Genomic DNA, 19,891 nt, shown 5'->3' with positions numbered 1-19,891 from the left:
ACAATAATAAAGACTATGAATCCAGGAAGACTAACTCCAGAGTTTATGCTCTTAACCATTAGACATTGACACTAAAGCCAAAATTCTACTTTAGCAAATAAATAAGACTTCTGCAATCACTCAAAAGGTCCAGCAGCTTTTGGAAAAGGCTCTCTTCAGAGCAAAAAACCAACAGTCTTCCACAGCAACAGAAAACAGCATTGTTTTTTAGTTCTGTGATCATAATTATTCCCTTATGGAAGGAATATTGGGTTCATTGCTTCTGGGATTTTTGCAAATGTAGCTTAAGAGGTTGGCTCTGTTGTTACCCTTTTTATAGACAAGAAAACCCAATTATAGAGTCATGAAGCAAACTTCACAGTCTCCACATGGCAGTACAGATGTCACCCCAGATGAGATGGCTCAAAATGATATTTTCTTTGAAGAATATACATTTCAAATATATTCTTACATTTCCTTTTTGGAGTTGTAATTTACTTATTAGTGCTGTGTTTCAAATGCACAGCCTAATAATTTGATATTTGTACATGTGAAATGATCACATAAGTGCCTCCAACATCACCCAAAATAAATATATATATCAATTTTCTTTGAAACTTAAATGTTCAATAATAACACTATATTAATTACAGCTACCATCCTATACACTATTTGCTCACAACTAATTTATTCTATACTTGTAAATTTGTCCCACTTGATTCCTTCACTCCTTTTCCCAACCACAAAACTGTGTGTGCTTCTGACAACCATCAACCTGTTCTCTGAAGCTGTGAATTTGGAAGGTTGGTTGGTTTCTTTAGTTGGATTTTTTTTTCAGGGGGAATGGGGGAGTCTTTTTAGATCCTACATATAAGACTAAAGTATTTTACTTTCTCTGTCTGACCTGTTTCACCTATCATAATGGTTTTGGGGTCCTTCCATGTTGTTAAAAATATAAAAATTTCTTTTTCTTTTAATAGCTGAAAAGCATTCCATTGGGGCTGGAGTGATATCACAGCGGGTAGGGCATTTGCCTTGCACGCAGACGACCCAAGTTCAATTCCCAGCATCCCATATGGTCCCCCAGCACCACCAGGAGTAATTCCTGAGTGTAGAGCCAGGAGTAACCCCTGTGCATCGCTGGGTGTGAACCAAAAAGCAAAAAAAAAAAGAAAATGAAAGAAAAGCATTCCATTGTGTGTATGTATGTATGTACATATATATACATACATATACACATGTATATAATATCTCTACAGATAAGCACTTAGATATTTCCATAGCTACTTATTTTAAACATTGCTGCAATAAAGAGGAAAGTGTTATATATGTATATATGCATATATTTTTAATTGTACATTTATTTTCTTCCAAAAGTCAAAACAGATAATATATAAATCAAATAGTAGTATTGTGATTAACTCTTAGGAGCTTTCCTGAGACTTTTCCTAGAAGCTACACTAATATATATCCCTACCTGTAGTGAATAAGAGCTTCCTTTTTCCACATTCTTGCCAACACATTATCTCATAATAGCGATTCCAATAGGCTCAGTGAGATGCTCTTACTTAGGTTTCCCTGATGATTAGTGATGTTGAGCAACTTATCCAATACACATTTGTCATGTATATGTCTCATTTGGCAAATATATATGTATATATTCAAATCTTCTGTCATTGAGGTATATATATTTATATACCTTTATTTTTATATTTTTGGTAATAACTTATCAGATATATGATTTCCAAATAATTTCTCTTATTCATAGATTGTCGTTTTGGGTTTTTTGGTTTTTTTGTTGTTGGGTTTTTTTTTTTTTGCTCTTTGGGTCACACCCAGCTATGCTCAGGGATTACTCCTGGCTCTCCACTCAGGAATTATCCTGGAGGTGCTTGGGAGACCATATGGAATGCCGGGGATTGAACTTGGGTCAGCAGCAGGCAAGGCAAATGTCCTACACACTGTAATATCACTCCAGCCCCATAGATTGTCTTTTCATCTTGTTAATGGTTTCCTTTGCTGAGTAGACTTTATAGCCTGTGTACAACCACCTTCTTGTTTGTCTCTCTTGTTGCTAGTGTTTAAATCAACAACCCATTACCAAATGAAGAAACATCAGCTAAGAAACATTTTCTTTCATATTTTCAGGTCTTTCAAGTATTTCACTCATTTTTAATTCATTTTTTCATATGGGTATACTTTCTTTTACCATTTGGACATTTTTATTCTCTGAATCTTATGGGTTTTTTATTCACCTTTTATTGTGTTATTTTTATATTTATAACATAATTTATTTGCAAAATAAAAATTTATACTACAAATAGACTTTTACTTGTTTTGGTTGATTTTTGACCTTATGATATTCCTAGATTAGTATTAGATCTTCATCTCATGTAGTGAAATGTCATGGCTTTGACAATAATTACTTCTTAAATTGTGGACTTTTGATACTCTGAATATTAGGCCTTATGTTTAGTCCTTCCTATTTGGAACATTTTCCCAGTCCTATGTTTGGCATATCTCTGCCACAGAGCCACAGTTCTACAGGCTCAATGAAGCTTTCTATTCTATGCAATTTTTATTATCTCAAAGCTCCTGCAAATTTAAGGCCAGTTCCTCCTTTTGGGTGATGGGGGAGGTAGCAAATCCAGAAACAAAATGAATGGGACACACAATCTTCTTTCATAGCTGTCAGAGCATTGAAGAGGGATGCAGTAGTCTAAGAAAAGCCAAAATGTGCATAAGATGGTGAAAGAATTACAAACAAAATACTGTTAGGGTTCCTGGAGGATTCATATTACTGAAGAATTCAAAAGGTTTAAAGAAAATGGGCATTTCAGGAAGCCTAGAGTAGTAAGTAAAATTTAAAGGACTGAAATGAAGCCAAGAGCACATATGTTCAGTACAAAGAGAAGCAGAAAGCACAATGTATACTCTCAAAACAGAAAAAATTAGAATGCAACGTAATAGTTTCTCATCCGATCCTTTACTCTCATTCCTCTTTACCATCCCCGCACTCATAGAACACACAAAATTACACATTAAATTTTATATTTTCTCTTACTTTTTGTTATTTTGTTTGTTGATTTTTGGAAAGCACACCCAACTGTGCTCAGGGCTTATTCCTGGCTCTTTCACTAGGCACTACCCACTGAGTTACATTTCCAGTCCCTATATTGTATTTAAAGATAGGGAAAACTATAAAATTCATTTATAGGTTGATAACCCAGATCTCAGAGTCATTAAAAAACCTAAATCACCAGGATCCAACCATTCTCTCTAAGACTTTTTTAAAACCTGCCTGTAGAAGTGGCCTGGAGACCGTAATGAACAGTTTCCAGGGGCAAGGACCCCATGCCATCTTTGGAGAGTTCTAAATACATGGTTGTGGTTTGTGGTCACATTTCAGCACAGCAGTTCATACCTCACAGCTCTTTGGAAAGGGAATGACCCCTAAACTTTTAAATATTGTTTTTTTAAACTTAAGAGGCAGCATAAATAAGAAATGCTTGCACATATAATGTTTTTTAGTCAATGAATCCCACCAGATCAGGCAGTAAGCAATATCTGGGAAAATGCCAGTTCACCCTGATTCAGATTATTCTCAGTACCCAGTTAATTAAAATGATGTGCTAGGAACATAATTTGAAATAGGTAAAAGGGGGGAAGTATGTATTTCATTTTTACAGGTTCACAGAAAGGCATTACAAATTAGCTCAATGAGGATGATAATATTCTATTTTTAAGGGAAAGCAGATTAAAGTGTCATATCTTGGCAGAGCTGTCCTGACTGTATAATGAACATATTTGAGTAATTATGAAGATGAAGAGGCATCAATGATAAAATCAAAGCTTTGAATCTTACTTTGTCTCTGATTTTTATTTCACCCGCTTCTGTGCTAGTAAAGAAACATAATGGGGGTTTCCCAGTCAGGATGGCAGGGGCACAGTGGGAAGCAGCAAAGCAGGCAATGGGACAGCAGCTCTCAGCGCTCTGAATAACCTATTTGGTCACAAAATTTCTGCATGAGTGAATGTGGGTGCCCTTTAGATATTCTTTCTCAGGGAGAACATCACTAAAGAAAACTGGCGGGTCGCCTGCCGTGAACGCCAAACCAGAGTGAGGATGCGCCAGACTTCTGAGGATGCAGTGGCACAGCCGCTAGCAGGCGAGCTACTGCAGCTCTCAGTGGGATGAACAGTGGCAGTTTTAACGGGCTCTTTGGGCTCCGCCCAGCACTACTGTGGGGTGAAGTCCCGGAGTTGAGAGGGAGCACCAGGTTCCCACTATGGGTCCCTTCAGTAATTCGCTGCAGGTGGGGCGGCTCCACCACCATTTCTTCCCCAAACCAGCCGTGACACCCATAGCATATTATGGAGGAAAACCCCCCTGAGCATCAACTGGCAGGAGACCCAAGATGAGGGCATGTGCTGGATAGACTCTGGGGAACTGGAGGTTGCAGCTGGAACTGAGTGCCCGGCTGCAAACAGCAGCAGCTCTGGCTCGAGTCCTGGTCCCTGCTAGGGCCGCTGCTGTCACCACCTTCAGGCTTCCTGATAGCCCCAGATTGCTGCTGTGCCTATGGCTGGACTTCAATAACTCAGGACAAAGTTTCCCAAAAAATTAAACCACCAAAAGTAGACATGTGGGAGCCACGCCCACAAACCAGCTCTGCTCACCCATACAAGCTTATTTATTGCCCTTGCTTCAGAGACTCCATAAATAAAGCTCAAAATAGATTAAAAGCCAAAGTTAATCCTGGACCCTATAAGGCTGCACAGATACGGGTAGATCTGAGGAGGGTTGGGTCAACCCACTGCCCACCCAAACAGAACAGAACCCCCAGCAGCAATTTTCTTCTGAAATCCAAAATTGCCTCCATGCCCCTGGACAGACTACACCATCTCAGCACAGATCTTGCCAAGAGACTAGCCTGCTGAAAATTTGGGTATGTGGGTTTTGTAAATAAAATCTCCAGGCTCTCTGGGAGTTGGGATGGGCTACTTCCCCTCAAATTCCCTATACTCCTGGAAGCACTGGGAGTCTGGATGGGCTACCTCCCCCCATTTCCCTATACTCCTGAAAGCACCAACAGTCACACAATCACTAACTCCAGTGCCACCATGTAAGCTCATCTACTGTCTTCGTTTCAGAGACCCATAAATAAATCTCAAAAGAAATCAAAAGCCACAGTTAATCTCGAACCTGCTCAAGACTGAACAGACTGGGGTAGATTGGAAGAAGGCAGGTTAGCCTGGTGCCTGCCCAAACAGATGCCCCAGAAATCACCATGCCCCCAGACGAACTTCATCATATCAGGATGGACCTTACTGAGATATTAATATGCTAAAAATTCGGGTATGTGGGTTTTCAAATCTTCAAACTTCCTCAGGGTCAGGATAGGTTATCTCCCCCTACCTCCCTATACTTCCAGAAGTCCCAGCAGTCACATCCACACCTGAAAGCCACTACCCAGTGGGAAAAAAAGCTACTTCAACTGTACCTTCCTTAAAAAAAAAATACTGAATGTCCCTAACAAACACAACAACCTCTTAGTACCTGTTTTGCAAGCTATAATGCATAAAAGAGGTGAGAGAAGGAAGAAAAATGCCTGCCACAGAAGCATCACTGGTGGTGGTGGAAAGGGAGTGGTGGGAGGGAAACTGGGGACATTGATGGTGAGAAATGTAAACTGTGAAGGGATGGGTGTTGGAACATTGTATGACTGAAAGCCAATTATGAATAGTTTTGTGATGGTAAAGAAGGAAGGGAAAGAAGGAAGAAAAGAGGAAGGGAGGAAGGAAGGAAGGAAGGAAGGAAGGAAGGAAGGAAGGAAGGAAGGAAGGAAGGAAGGAAGGAAGGAAGGAAGGAAGGAAGGAAGGAAGGAAGGAAGGAAGGGAGGGAGGGAGGGAGGGAGGGAAGAAGGGAGGGAGGGAGGAAGGGAGGATGGGAGGAAGGGAGGAGAAAATGGGATATGGGAGATGTTTTCTGGATGGAAGATGAGGAAAAAGTTATCATAATTCCTACATTTACTTAGTTACTTTGGTCTGAGTTATTATAAGTGATTGACAAAAGAGTAGGAGACTGGGGGAAAAGGCAAAGGAGAGTGAGTGCTTCTCGAATACACAGTTTCTGGCTGGGATGATAAAAGATATTTAATATAAATAATGTTGAAAATGTGCTTACTACCACTGAAGTGTATGCTTAAAATGATTTTAAATTTTGTTATACACATTTTATCAACAAAAAGCTTCCCCAAAACATGATACCAGAATATTTTGTGATCAAGTATCAGAAATACCTATATTTAAAATAATGGTCTTACAATTTGCATGATCATTATTCATTTATTTCCGGGTTGTATACTTTAAGCAACTTAATTATAAAAAATTTGAAGCCAATTTTAACATGTACATTAAACACCTGCTACATACAAGACATGGTTTTGGACACTGCAAAGCAAAATATGTGACAAGTCCCATCACAGCCCTTTTAGGAAGTCACAATATACTTAAGGGACAGAAAGGACAATCCAGACATAACACACCTATAAACCTTATCTCAATGATACTATCAATGATTCCCAAAAAAACAATCACATAATAATTCATCAAATAAATAGACAAATGAAAATAGAGACACTGCAGTTCATCAAAGTCAGAAATATCAGGGCTGGAGTGATAGCACAGTGGGTAGGGTGTTTGCCTTGCACGCGGCCAACCCGGGTTCAATTCCCAGCATCCCATATGGTCCCCTGAGCACCACCAGGGGTAATTCCTGAGTGCAGAACCAGGAGTAACCCCTGTGCATCGCCGGGTGGGACCCAAAAAGAAAAAAAAAAGTCGGAAAGATCACTGTTGTCAACTGGCCAGGAAGTATTCCTTGATTACTATTTTTTTAACATTACTACTTCTCAAATATTACTACTGCTATTATAATGCTTGTGAACATCGACCACTTTCTAGATCCTCAAAAACATGCTAGGTTTTATTGCTAAAAACCTTCTACTCCATGCAGATTAGGTCCTTAAAGCCAACTAAGGAAGGCAAACCAACAAGGTTTCTCAGAGGCCAAGCTGAAGCAAAATTACTTCTGTTCACCTGTAGAACACATTTTAGACATCTTGTACACCACTGAAACAAAATATAACACCACAAGACAATCAATCATTCTGAGGAAGATACAATCATGCCTGAGAAATAATTCTTCTTACAAATTGTAAACAACTAGCATGCCTTACCAAGGAAGGGGGAAAAAACAACTCAGGACTCAGGACTTATAAACATTCAAATTTGGCTCTCCCCACATCTTAATGATGTGACGTTATCAAGTCCTTTATATGTTCTATTGAATTTTTCCTGAAGCTATAAAGTGGGTTATTAACACAACTTTTTAATTGAATCACTGTGTCACCGTGAAATATAGTTACAAAGCTTTCATGATTGAGTTTCAGTCATACAATGTTCCAACACCCATCACTCAACCAGCGTACATTTATCCCTCCCCTCCTCTGTGGCAGGCACTTTTTCTCCCTCTTCCCTCCTTCCCTCCCTCCCTCTCTTTCTCTCTCTTCTTTCTCTCTCTCTCTCTCCCTCTCTCTCTCTCTCCCTCCCTCCTTCCTTCTCCTTCCCTCCTCCCCCTTTGGGGCATTATCTTTGAAATACTGATACTGAGAGACAATCATGTTTGGTCATTTTCCCACTTTGAGCACATATCTCCAATCTGGAGTAATCCCTTATAACCATTATTGTCCCACTGTCCCAACTACCCTCTCCCCCAGTCCTTGAGGCAGGCTTCCAACCATAGATCATTTATTCTGATGCTTGTTTCTACTGTCCATGGGTAACACACAGCTCTTGAAAAGTGAATAATGTACAGGGTTTGACTTGTAAGAGAAGTTCACACACACACGCACATATACATACATACATATATACATATATATATGGAATGGAGTAAATGATCAAAAAACACATCTCTTCTTCTCTAACCTATCTTGTCATCAATGTCAAAATACAAGTATGAAGGTTTGATTTCTCTCGTTCACATTCTTTCCCCCAAAGCTTAGATTCTTTATTCATGTATAACTGTATAAAATATTAGAAAGTACAGAGTTTAAGTAGCTTGTCTTTCATCTCATCAACCCCTGTTCAAAGTCCTAATACTGCAAATGGTCCCCTGAACAATGCCAGGGGTCACTCCCAAGCACAGAACCAGGAATAGCCACTGAGTACTGCGCATGTGACCCAAACCCATTTTCTCCCCAATAAAATCAAGTGCTTGCCATTATTCAGTGCTTATATTAAGCAGCATTTATATTAAGAAAGATGCTAAAGTTAGAGCAATTACACGAGATAAAATAAAATGTATCCAAACTGGAAATGAAGTAACAAATCTTTGTTTGCAAATGCCATGATATGCATATAAAATTCTAATGATTCCAGATAAAATATTATAAGTAATATTTTAGGTTATAAATAATAAATGAGTATAATAAAGTGACATGCAACAAAATCAATTATCAATATAGAGATTTGTTTGCATTTGCAAATTATGAACCAGCAGAAAAAGACTAAGAAAAGTATGTAATTTACAACTTCATTAGAAAGAATAAAATATGTAGAAATATATCTAACTACTAAGGTAAAAGTCCTGGAAACAGAAAACTATAAGACGTTGTTGAAAAGTGACAGAAACTAGAGGTTAGGGGACAGGAAACAGTACACGTAGCTGTTGATATGAAAGTCATATTATATGCGTGAAACATATATTATAAATCCAGGGAGGTGTAAGGGAACTTGGTGGGAGGGAGCTGACACTGGTGGTGAGCCTGGTGCTGGAACATAGTCTGTTTCAACATACTATGTTATACTATGTCGTACATAGTATAACTATGTTGTAGTATGTTATACTATGTTGTACATAGTATATGTAACTCAACTATTAATAACTTTGTAAATCATGATATCTTAAAAAATCAAAATTAAAAAAATAAATAGAATTTTAACTAAAATATTTTAAGCTAATATTACTCCATTTCAAAAGAAATTTTAAGAAAGACCATAATTACTTTAAAATATTCAATCTATTTACTTATATCAAGCTACTTGCACATATGAATATACTCAAAGGTCTGAATGGATTTGCATGAGCAATCTACTCCTAGGATGAAAATTTTTTATCTTAAATTATATTTTTGGTGTTTTTTTACTTTATATAAACATCTTGGTTTACAAAGTTGTTAATAATACAATTGTTAGGGGCTTTTGATTTTCTAACACCAATCCCACCACCTGAGTGACAACCTTCCCTCCACCAGTGCAATGAAAACTTTGCATTCAATGATCAATCTGTACAAAGTACTTTGGTATAAGTATGCTAGCATATAATATAGGCAAAATGCAATATAATATCCAATAAAGCTAAGTGTGTCTCCCATTTTTATTAAATTAAATAACAAATATAAAGGTACCACTTTCTTCTGTACCCCCTAGTGAAAACAGGTGATCTTTTGGCCCCTTTATGTTGTTGGGTTTTTGTTTTGTTTTGTTTAGAGGGCCACACCTGGCTGTGCTCAGGGGTTACTCCTGGTTCTGCACTCAGAAATTACTCCTGGCAGTTCTATGGGGACCATAGAGGATGCCAGGGATTGAATCAGGGTCACTTTCATGCAAGGCAAACAGTCCATGTACTATTGCTTCAGCCCTAAGTCCCTTATTAAGACCTTTATTAACATATAAGACAAATATCTTACCTATTAGCCCTACTCTCAAAATTCAGTCTCACATTGTCAACAAAGCAATTTAATGTTATCTTTCCTTCTCATTTGAGAATCTATTCTCATCGACCTATCACCCCAAACTTCTCCAAATGAGAAATGTGTGAAAATCAAAGGAAGTGAAGAAAGAAAGATTTGAAAAATATTATTCTCAATGCAGACTATCCTAAGTCACAAATTCCTTTAATGTTTAAAACAAAGACAGACTCCCTAAGAACCCAGATCTTTGCCCATATTCCCTTAATCAAGGTGGACAAAAACCAGCAACTTCCCAGACAATCCCTAACATTCCCCCAGGATTTATTCTTGCATTTCAATGTGAACCAAGAGCTGAAGGGCAAGTTTAGAGTAGAGAGGGGGCTTTAAACAAAACTGTAAAGCCCCCATGTTTGCTCAGAGTTCTGAAAAACCCAACATCAGAATATACTAGGCCTTGACATTCCAGATTTATTACACAACCTCCTGTCGACAGCTATTCATTTAAATTTAAAAAAAAAAAAACACCTTGGGAAGGAAAAATCCAGAGAGAATTTTAAAAACAAACACCAAAAATTATTGCTTAGCTACACAAATTTAAGTCATTTTTTTTCAGAAAGGGAAATGATAACTATCAGTGAGAATAGATATGTTAATCAATGATTGTGATTATTTCACAGTGGATATATTCATCGAATGATAAAATTGCACACCTCAAATGTAAAAAAATTTTAATTGCCAAACATCCCTCATTAAAAAAACCTTTAAGTAAAATAACTTTCATTTTCCCTATATGCATATTTTATAGACTGCACCTGTAATATCATAGAATGGGAATATACTTCCTGCACTGATGTGTACCTGTAATGCATGTGAAACAGAAGAGGAGCAAACAGACCACGAGCAGATTCTCCTGGGCTGGCTCTTGCTGCCATCTATAGAACATATGTACACACATTCTCTGCAGAGATGCTACTGAGACACACCACACCAACCAATACAAAACAAACCTCTCTGGTGTTTGTCAGAATGCGATGAAGTTTAACTGCCAAAACTCTCTCCCCAAGCCCCATCTAAAAATAAATCCAAAAACTTTCAGAGGAAAAAAAGCTTTTTCAGTCTGTGACTGAAAATAACACTAAATGGTAATTGGGGCAAATTTAGAAGCTTGTGATTAAAATCACTCATAGGGTCTGAGGAACACAATGGTAAAGGCACTTGCATGCATATCACTGATTCTACCTTAGCATCGCATGTAATTCCCCTAAACAAGGCCAGGAATGATTCCTGAGCTCAGGGCCAGGAGCCCAAACCCAAAATAAAATAAAACAAAATTATTTACGTAGGTCCCCAGTATGACTCAGTAGTAGAATGCCTCCCTTATAGCCATGAGGCCTAGAGTTTTGATCCCAGCCCTGCTCCACATGCTGAGTACAATTCCAGAGGCACTGTCTTTTGTAATTACCCAGTGCCACAATAATGTAGGGTCTCTGCTACACAAAGAACACAGTATCTAAGCACTGCAAGCGCTGCCCTAATGCACCACAACTAAAATGCGTAAACTCCATAACCAAATATGAAAGCACAGCAAGGTAAGTCTGTGTCTGTGTGTGTGAGTGTGTGTGTGTATGTGTGCAAGTGTGACTCATACAGCAGCAGCAACAACAAGAGAAGGAAAGTAAAAATCAGAGTGCACATTTATTCTAGCACAAATCTGATTTTAGGTACACCATGACTATAAAACAAACATCGTAGTATTTATTCTCTGCTGGTTTATGTCTTAGAACTGACTTTAGTCTTCTGATGCTATGTTCTTGAAGTGTAAGCTCCACACACAAGGTGTTAAAAAAAACAAAAGGGTGCCTGAGACACCAGCAACTCGATAAAAATTATAATACTTTTACAACTCACCTTGCTATCTTCAAGACCAGATTGACTGCTTATGCCTTCATCTTCTGTAATAATCTCTGATGTTGTCTAAGAAGAAAATAGACCATGACTTAGATTTAACTTCAGTCAACCCCTGCTTAAGAAACAAACAGCAAATGAAAAAGTGACTTTCTAGATCATTCCTACAGACAGAACTAAGAGAGTCACCTTTTTTGCTTCAATTAGGGGAAACACAGGGCTGCCAACACAGGGCTGAATCTGCCTGAGTTTTCACCCCTGCCTCCATCAACAAAATGTCAATCAGAGAAAGATTGATGGGAGAAACAATAAAAAGCTCTCTTGTTTAAAAGCTGGATTGGTCACTCCAAATATCCCTAATCATCAGGTAATCAGCCATTGCAACTCTGGCTGCACCCTTGGAGTACCCCATCAGTATACTGCAGCCTGACTAGTTTCCTCACGTAAGTGTATGCTCACTCTCTTTGTGTATTAGTTCCCTGTTTTGTGAATATTTGTGTGGTCAGAGGCGCTGAGACAAGGAACGCGGAAGAAATGTATGTCATGGAGGGTCAAGGTTCTCTCTGACTCTGTGACAAAGGTAGAGAGCCCCGTAATCTCCTTTTATTGATCGTGGAACCTCTTAAGGGCATAATACAGTGACACAGTGATTTCACCAAAGGAGTTATGGGAAGATCATGTAAAGTTCTTCGGTATACTGGAAAATAAATAATGTAGGATCTGCATACTGACAACAAACAGGCTTAGTACCTAGGATCTGCATACTGACAACAAACAGGCTTAAGCAGAACAAAGGATCTGTGAGAAAAGGAAGACTGACAATTTTGTTATAATTTAGGAAATTATTTACTAAGGCAGACAAAAGAATATGTTCGACCTCATCCAAATCACCGGGCTCATCCTGGTAGCTCAGTCCAGCCCCAACAGTTCCCGATTTGCATGACTGGTTGTCAAAGGGATGAGTCCTCTAGTTAGTGTTTCATAAACTCTCTCGTCATGGGAACATCATAAAATTCTAAGATCATAAAGATTCCCAGAGGGACTACTTACATCTATATTGCTATCTGTCAGAATTGGGCAGATAAGGCTACAGTAAGTAAACCATTTTAGTTGCCACTACACTCATCTCAGACCCCAGGCTAGGAGATTCTTACTCCCCATATTCCCGTAATATCAAAAGCATAGGAAAAGCAGTGGGAAATGACATGTTAGCTTTTTACAAAGACAGCTGAAATATGTACCTCTATTCACCTAGCATCAGTGAAGGTAAATTTCTTAGACCCACCTGTTCAACTGGGTGCTGAACACACTCTACCAGGGACAAAACTGATTGAGTAAATATTACTAAGAACCCAAAAGCTCCTTCCAATTACTCCTGGATGTGCATGGAAAAGAGTTCTTGGATGCTAGGGTGTGTGTTTTAGTTTTCAATACAGACTACTCTCATTATCCCATTCCAAGCATGAAAATCCAGGCCAAGAATATATGCGTGTCTTCTTTCTATACTCTATGTTGAAAGTTGTCATGATTACAATGGAAACAATGAACATGAGAACTTGTAGTCAGTAGAAAACATGTTACCTGAGAGAGCTGGGAGATAGAACAGGGAGGGGGCAATGGCAATAATGGAAGGGAAATCAAAAGGAAGGACGAGGAAGTGTTGAAAGGGGATAAAGCATTTTGTTTGAAACCCTATCAGCAACACTACAGTAAACTACAGTTCAAAAACATGTATTTTAAAGTGTCCCTTGTGGAGGCAGGCTGGCGGATGGGAGGTAAATCGGGGTAGGGGGAAAAATGGCAGAGGGAAGTGGGCACTGGTGAAGGGATTGGTGTTGAAACAATGTATGCCTGAAACCCAATCACGAATTTGGATTTTGTAATTTCATGGTGACTAATGTTTTTTAAAAAGTTGTCATGATTAATAAAAGTGAAATGTTTTCTGATTTAAGACTATTTAATTTGAAAGTAAATTTTGAAAATCTTATTCTTTCAAAGAATCATTGTGATGCCAACCTTTGTTTCATCATTTACCCCCCCCCAAAAAATATATATATAAACCTTGTCAAACTATCCATACTGCTCGAGATAAGGATTATAAACAAAAATGACCATCATGTAACATATGATCCAGCAGAAAGTACTCATTAGTCACACAGTTAATCATAAAACCACTTATAATATGAGATTATGTCAAAAGGAAAAAAAGAACCTCCCAGGAAAAGGGGACCAGAGGTGACATTTATGGTAGGGAAAGTACTAAGATTAGAGACTGGGGTTGTATCAGTCTACAGATAAAAATTATATAATGGTAGTAATCTAAAAAGGAGACAATGGTCGTCAGTATAAAAGTGATGGTCATGTATCTCAAAAGGTGTCGATCAATTCTAGGTTCATTATGCAAGTAAAATGAACCAAACCTGGGGTGATGTGGAAAGGGAAGCATTGAAAACGGCAGTCTCAGGAATGTCTCCCAGGCTCTTTCGTAAATTACAGGTTTGAGGTGTGCCACTGTGCATAAAGTTTGGGGACATTGGAGAGAGATCAAGGTTTTATTCTCACTTTTCTTAAAACTTCAAATGATGGTGCAAGCACAGTAGCTGTGCACATGTGTCTGGAGCTCTATGGATACTGAACTATGGTGAGATAAAATTTGATCCGGAAGAAGTTGTCCCAAGTGAGACTAGAAAATATCCTAGCCTGGTTCTTACTGAACTCCAGTACTTCATGAAAGTATGGGACCAGAAGCCTAAAAAGAAGAATGAGAATGAGAGAGATAGAGGGAAATAAAGAGATACTTGGGTCTTCCCAAATGACAAGAGTATTTCTAAGGAAGGAGAACCACCAAAGCACACCACTGAATATGAAAAGTCGGAGGTAATCACACACAATGCAAAAGAAAAACTGGGCAATGTGTTAAGGTTACTGAGATTATGTCAAGCATTGTCATGTCATTTAGGAAGATGCCAGGGAAGAAAAGGAAGTAGGAGGATAAGGAATGAGGATAAGGAATTTCTACCAAAGAGTGGGTCAGCATCATAAACAAGTGTGAGAACATACACACACACACACACACACACACACACACACACACACACACGAAATGGTGCAATCCCAGGTCATCACAACAAAGAATGGAAGAGAAAAAATTTCTCACCTGGCTTTAAAAAAACCTGATCTTAATGTAGCATTGCTTGAAAACATATTCATGTTTCTAACTCTATGTTGGCTTGCATCCTAGAAATGACTTGTGTTCTTGCATACTTTTTTCATCAGACATAAGATACACTCAATGTATTGAACTAATAGGCAGTGCATAAGGCCATTGATACAAAATTAAAATAGAATTCACTCACCTTGTTATCTTCAGAAGAAGACTGGTCATTAATACCTGTATCTTCTGCAATGGTCTCAGAGAGGGTCTCAAAAGAAAATATACCATATTTCATATTTGTTCATGGTCAACCTCTTTTAAGACATAAAATGCAGTGGATATAAGTATGCATATATGTTTTCCCACTAATATATTTGTGTTCATTAAATAGATGAAAAAAGTGAAATCATTAAGTCATGTGGGAGTCCTTTTTTAATTTTTGCACAGTCTCCATACAGAAACTGAACAATAAAATGTTCATTATAGTACAATTTATAATGGCAAAATCTGAAAACAGCTCAATGTCCAATGACAGATAAATGGAAAAAGAACATGATATATCCAACTATGCATATGCCATATGTCTCAACTACAATAAAAAATTAATTAAAGCTAAAAAATACTTCCCAAAGAATGAAAATGCATGCAAAATAGCATGGCTTTTTAGGATACCTCTGCACACAGAGCTGGAAAAGTCAACATCTTTCTCTATTAAAATTACTGTAAACACAAGATTATATTTTTACCATTTTTCCACCCAAAATTACCACCAATGTATCCACTAAAATTTCATGATAAGTAATTTTTAATAAACACTGCAAAGCCCTTTTGTGTAATTAGAAGTGGACTGGTCACTCCATATGCTTCTGATCATCAGGTATTCATCCTCTGTCATTCTGACTGCACTTTTGGGAACACTTGCACTTAGTTCAGTAGATATATCACAGCCTGGCCAATGATCTCACACAAGGTGTGTGTTCATTTTCCTTGTGGATTATTTTACATTTTTAATGACTTGTTGACACAGAGATGAGCTCTGTAATTGCTGTTCTATAAACACTGATCTTAAAGAAAATCATGTGATTCCAGGAAGGAAAGATTCCCAGAGGGGATACAGAAATTTGGGGTCACTGTCAGAATGGGCAGATGAGACTAAAATAATAAGAAAATCATGTGAATGTGCTGACAATTATGGGCTGTCACCACAGTCATCTAGGACACCAGCTGGTGAAATTACCACTAATTGTGTCCCATGATCAAAAATAGAGAACAGGTGATGGCAAATGACACAATGACTTTTACAAAGTTAGCTTAAAAGTGTAATTTATTACCTCTACTCATCTGAGGCTCCAGTGAGGGTAAGTCTCAGCCTTAATTGAACTCAAGGAGGTGTAGAATAAATTCTAGCATGCAAAAGATAGACTTGAGTCAAGTGTCCCAGGCCAAAAATATCATGCTAGTCCACCGAGATGTAACCCCAGCGACCACACGTGTGCGGCCTCTCGCTGCTCAATGACCATGGCCCCGGAGGCCAGCTAAACTACTTTGGGCACCAGCAGCTTTTTGCAGAAATATCTATAGACTGTGAACTGAGCCATGGCCACCATCTTATGACGACCACAAAAGGGAGGTACCAGCTTGCAATGATGCAATTTCTGGCAGAAATATCCCTGGACTTAGTTACAAAAATACAGAAACCCAAAACCTCATATCTCTTCATTGTCAGCAATGAAAAACAAATTATCAAATGCTTCCTTTTCAACAGGCCTGACTTTGGGGAAGGGAGTGGGGGGAAACTCCAAACAATAATAGTGAGTTTTTTGTTGAAATATTGAATGTAATCAAAGTAAAGAGAAAAGTAAAGTGAAATTTATCAGCTACACAGGCAGAGGGTGGGGGTGGGAGTGGGAGGGGAGGTATACTGGGGTTCCTGGTGGTGGAATATGTGCACTGGTGAAGGGATGGGTGTTTGAGCATTGTATAACTGAGACTTAAGCCTGAATGGTTTGTAACTTTCCACATGGTGATTCAATAAAAAAAAATTTTTAAATATTATGCTAGATGCCTGTCAGTAAGCTATGATGCAGTTGCGTGGCCTTGAAATATATGCTGTCAATACGCAGTAAATTCCTATTAGCTCAGACCTCAGTATACTCTTACTTCTGACCCCAACATGATCTTACGAAGTGGGAAAGAGATCTAAGTAACTTAAAACATAAAATGATAGTGTAATCTTCATACATAGATAAATATGCCTGAATCTGAAGAGAGCTGCTAAAGAAACAATAATATTTACTGAGAAAAACTTCAAAACTGATCCCAAGAATTTCTTTATCTATTCATGGGTGTTTATTGTTCCATATGAATTTCAGGAGTGTTTGCTCCATTTCTTTGAAGTTTTTCATGGGTATCCTTAGAGGGATCGCATTGAATCTGTACAGTGCTTTGGGGAGTATTGCCATTTTAATAATGTTCATTCTTCCTATCCATGAGTAGGGAATATGTTTCCATTTCCTCGTGTCCTCTTTTATTTTATTAATTAGAGTTTTGTAGTTTTCTTTGTAGAGATCCTTGACCTCCTTAGGTCAACCTCAAACTCTACTATAAAGCAGTAATAATCAAAACAGCATGGTAGTGGTCCAGAGGCAGATCTTCAGACCAATGGAACAGGGTGGAATATCCCTACAGACAACCCCAATGGTATGAAAACCTAATCTTTGATAAGGGAGCAAGAAATGTGAAGTGGAGCAAAAAAGCGTCTTCAAGAAATGGTGCTGGCATAACTGGACAACCAAACCAAAAAAATGGGTTTAGATCTTTACCTATCACCATGCACAAAATTCAGATCAAAATGGATTAAAGACCTCAACATGAGACCAGAATCCATAAGGTACATTGAAGACAAGGTTGGCAAAACTCCCCATGACATTGAAGCTAATGATATATTCAAAGATGACATGCCACTGACCAACCAAGCAGAAACATAGATAAACAAATGGGACTATATTAAACTAAGAAACTTCTGCACCGCAAAAGATACAGTGACCAAAATACAAAGACAATCTATGGAATGTAAAAGAATAATCACCCAATACCCATCAGATAAGGGGTTGATATCAAGGATATACAAGGCACTGGTTGGAATCTACAAGAAGAACAAATCTAACCCCATCAAAAAATGGGGCAATAAAATGAACTGAAATTTTCTCAAGGAAGAAATACAAATGGCAAAAAGGCACATGAAAAAATGCTCTCCATCACTAATCATCAGAGAGATGCAGATCAAAACAACCATGAGATACCACCTCACACCACAGAGACTGGCACACATCCAAAGGAACAAAAACAACTGCTGTTGGCATGGATGTGGGGAAAAAGGGACCCTCTTACACTGCTGGTGGGAATGCGGACTGGTTCAGCCCTTTTGGAAAACAGTATGGCCTCTTCTCAAAAAATTAGAAATTGAGCTCCCATTTGACCCAGCAATACCACTTCTGGGAATATATCCCGGAGAAGCAAAAAAGTACAGTCAATCTGCACTCGAATGCTCATTCAGCACTGTTTACAATAGCTAGAATCTGGAAATAAACCAAGTGCCCGAGAACAGATGACTGGTTAAAGAAACTTTGGTACATCTACACAATGGAATGCTTTGCTGCTGTTAGAAAAGATAAAGTCATGATCTTTGCATATAAGTGGATCAACATGGAAAGTATTATGCTAAGTGAAATGAATCAGAAAGAGAGAGACAGACATAGAAAGATTGCACTCATCTGTGAAATATAAAATAACAGAATAGGAGACTAACACCCAAGAATAGTACAGATAAGTACCAAGAGGTTGGCTCCAAAGCTTGGAAGCTGGCCTCACATGCTGGAGGAAGGAGCAGCTCACATAGAGAAGGGAACACCAGGCAAAGTGTGGTTTGAGGACCCACACAGGATGTAAGATGCGCACTGAAAATAGAATATAGACCAAGCACAATGGTCATGCAGTGCCTCTGTTGCAAACCACAGCACCCAAAAGGAGAGAGAGATCAAAAGGGAATGCCCTGCCACAGAGGCAGGGTGGGTGGGGGGGAGATGGGATGGGAGAGTGGGAGGGATACTAGAAACACTGGTGGAGGTAACTGGGCACTAGTGGAGGGATGTAAACAAAATGCAAACATTAAAGCTCATAAGTTTTTAACTGTAACTCATGGTGATTCACTAATAAAAAAATTCAAAACTGAGGAAAAAATCTAGGCTTGGACTATGTTAAGCTCTAGCAATTGATAAAGGTAAAGAATTAGAGGATAAAAATAATGAGAATAAGAATAATAGATGGGAAAGGAAGATAGTGCCAATGAAGAGATTGTTAAAGTGCAAACTAAATGAGACAGAGCAGAGATAAGCAACACATGGTGATATGTACTGAGAAAGTGCTGGGATGGGGAGATGGTATCAGGAATCCATGTGTGGCTACAGATAGATGCCAAAAGCACCATGAAAGGTGCAAAAAACTTCCCACCTCAAAGACTTGTCATACAGGTAATGGAAGAGATAAACGTGTGCAAAGAATGATGAAAACAAGTTAGATTGCATTTTGTTTATACTATGTGTGACTTCAGGATAATATCCAGCCATAAAACTATGAAAAGGAAAGTTCAACATACAAATAAGGAACAAATCATTGATATCCAGGCTCATCATAGGATATTAAGAACTGCAAAGGGAATGTGCCATAGACTGGTAAAGGGAAAACTATAAAAGAACATGATGTCTATAACAAAAAAACAAGATTTCTATGAAATATTCATGTAATAGCTCTGATGTAAAGATGCCTCACTGTTTTATTTTAATGCATTCTATGTGAAAAAAATTATCACCATGAGATACAGGGTTACAAGATTATTCATTAATATGTTTCAGGCATGGGCTCCTTCCCAGAGGCCCGATTCTAACTAGACCCCAGGGCAGCCGGTTTTCATCCTTGATCTGCAGAGGACGGGAATTGAGGCACACTGCACGCACCCAAAGCTGCAATGTTCCAGGAACCCTCTGCTCATCCCATTCAGGTATTGGCCCGTGTCAGGGCTCCTTCCCGGAGCCGCAGC

At 38.5% G+C, this 19,891-nt stretch overlaps 1 protein-coding gene across 1 annotated transcript in view; it reads right to left on the bottom strand.

Annotated features, from left to right (window-relative positions):
• DCDC2C (doublecortin domain containing 2C) overlaps positions 1-19,891 on the bottom strand; it is a gene marked incomplete at its 5' end in the record, with an annotated part of 154,517 nt that overhangs the window by 51,967 nt on the left and 82,659 nt on the right. Inside the window, 2 exons of the mRNA XM_004609419.2 lie at positions 11,646-11,711; positions 14,999-15,064. Coding sequence (XP_004609476.2) covers positions 11,646-11,711; positions 14,999-15,064 — 132 coding nt within the window. The remainder of the gene's footprint in view (positions 1-11,645; positions 11,712-14,998; positions 15,065-19,891) is intronic.

The sequence above is a fragment of the Sorex araneus genome, chromosome X (assembly GCF_027595985.1).
Source record: "Sorex araneus isolate mSorAra2 chromosome X, mSorAra2.pri, whole genome shotgun sequence".
Taxonomy (NCBI): domain Eukaryota; kingdom Metazoa; phylum Chordata; class Mammalia; order Eulipotyphla; family Soricidae; genus Sorex; species Sorex araneus.
Note: the sequence above shows the minus strand (reverse complement) of the source record. Positions and strands in the feature narration are given on the sequence as shown.